Source organism: Gekko japonicus, unplaced genomic scaffold, assembly GCF_001447785.1.
Source record: "Gekko japonicus isolate JY-2015 unplaced genomic scaffold, Gekko_japonicus_V1.1 scaffold2869, whole genome shotgun sequence".
Taxonomy (NCBI): Eukaryota; Metazoa; Chordata; class Lepidosauria; order Squamata; family Gekkonidae; genus Gekko; species Gekko japonicus.
Genome location: NW_015160312.1, coordinates 1 through 992, shown reverse-complemented (window position 1 = coordinate 992; position 992 = coordinate 1). Strand labels below are relative to the sequence as shown.

At 60.3% G+C, this 992-nt stretch overlaps 1 protein-coding gene across 1 annotated transcript in view; it reads right to left on the bottom strand.

Moving 5' to 3' along the window:
- The window catches only part of LOC107115042 (transmembrane 9 superfamily member 1-like), a gene marked incomplete at its 5' end in the record, with an annotated part of 7,822 nt that extends 6,963 nt beyond the window's left edge, over nucleotides 1-859 (bottom strand). The window contains one exon of the mRNA XM_015416650.1: nucleotides 481-859. Coding sequence (XP_015272136.1) covers nucleotides 481-859 — 379 coding nt within the window. The remainder of the gene's footprint in view (nucleotides 1-480) is intronic.
- Between the last annotated feature and the right edge of the window lie 133 nt (nucleotides 860-992).

Here is a 992-nt window from a genome sequence, read left to right as displayed (position 1 = left end):
GGGGCGGGGTTTGACATCGTGGGCATCCTGGAGACAGGAAGTCGCCAATCAGGGAGGCAGGAAGTGGCAACTTCCCCCGTGAACAGGAAGTGGACTGGCCGAAGCAAGTTCCAAGAGCTCCAGGACCTGGTGGAGAAAGCTGCACAAGACGTGCCTGTTTCTCCCATCGCGAGTGGGCAGCAGTGTTCCCTCTAGGCTGAGTTGGTGTGAGCTAGCTGACAGTTTTTTAGCCTCCGGCTCACGGATTTTTGTCTCAGCTCAGGAAGGGAAGGCTGCAGAGCAAACTAATTTACGCAGCAGCCCAATCGCTCGCTCACCATTTTCATGCCAGTCGCTCACAAAGTAGGATTTTTGCTCACAAGATTCCACACCTTAGAGGGAGCGTTGGTGGGCAGTCAAGCCCCCCCGGAGGGTACCAAAAAGGAAATGGCCAGAAACTCAGGAAGCGCCCCCTCCCCTCGGTGCGGGGGGGTGTCTCACCTGAAAGGCAGGAAGCCCCCGATGGTCATGTGCACCAGGGTCGACTTGTACCAGGGCTGGGGCGGGATCTCCCGGGCGATGTTCTTGGTGCGGCAGGGGGCGTCGAAGGGGCCGGCCCGGTTCTTGCCGAAGATGCCCCCGATGACGGTGAGGGGGAAGCCGACCAGGAGCCAGACCGTCAGCAGCAGCAAGATGGTGGTGGCCGGCAGCGCCTGCGTCGAGCCGTTGGCCCAGTGCACCGAGTTGACCACGCTCCATGTCAGGAAGAAGGGCGCTGAGCAGAGAGAGAGAGAGAGAGAAGGACCCGGGTCAGCAGCAGCCGGGGAGCAGTCGAGGACACCCGGCCTGCCATGGGAGACTGCAGGGATGAGCAGGGACTCTGGAAGGACACACAGGATCGAGCTAAACCCTCGAGGAAAATCTGTCTCGACTGCCAGTTTGGTGTCGTGGTTAAGTGCGTGGACTCTTATCTGGGGGAACCCGGTTTGATCCCCCATTCCTCCACGTGCAGC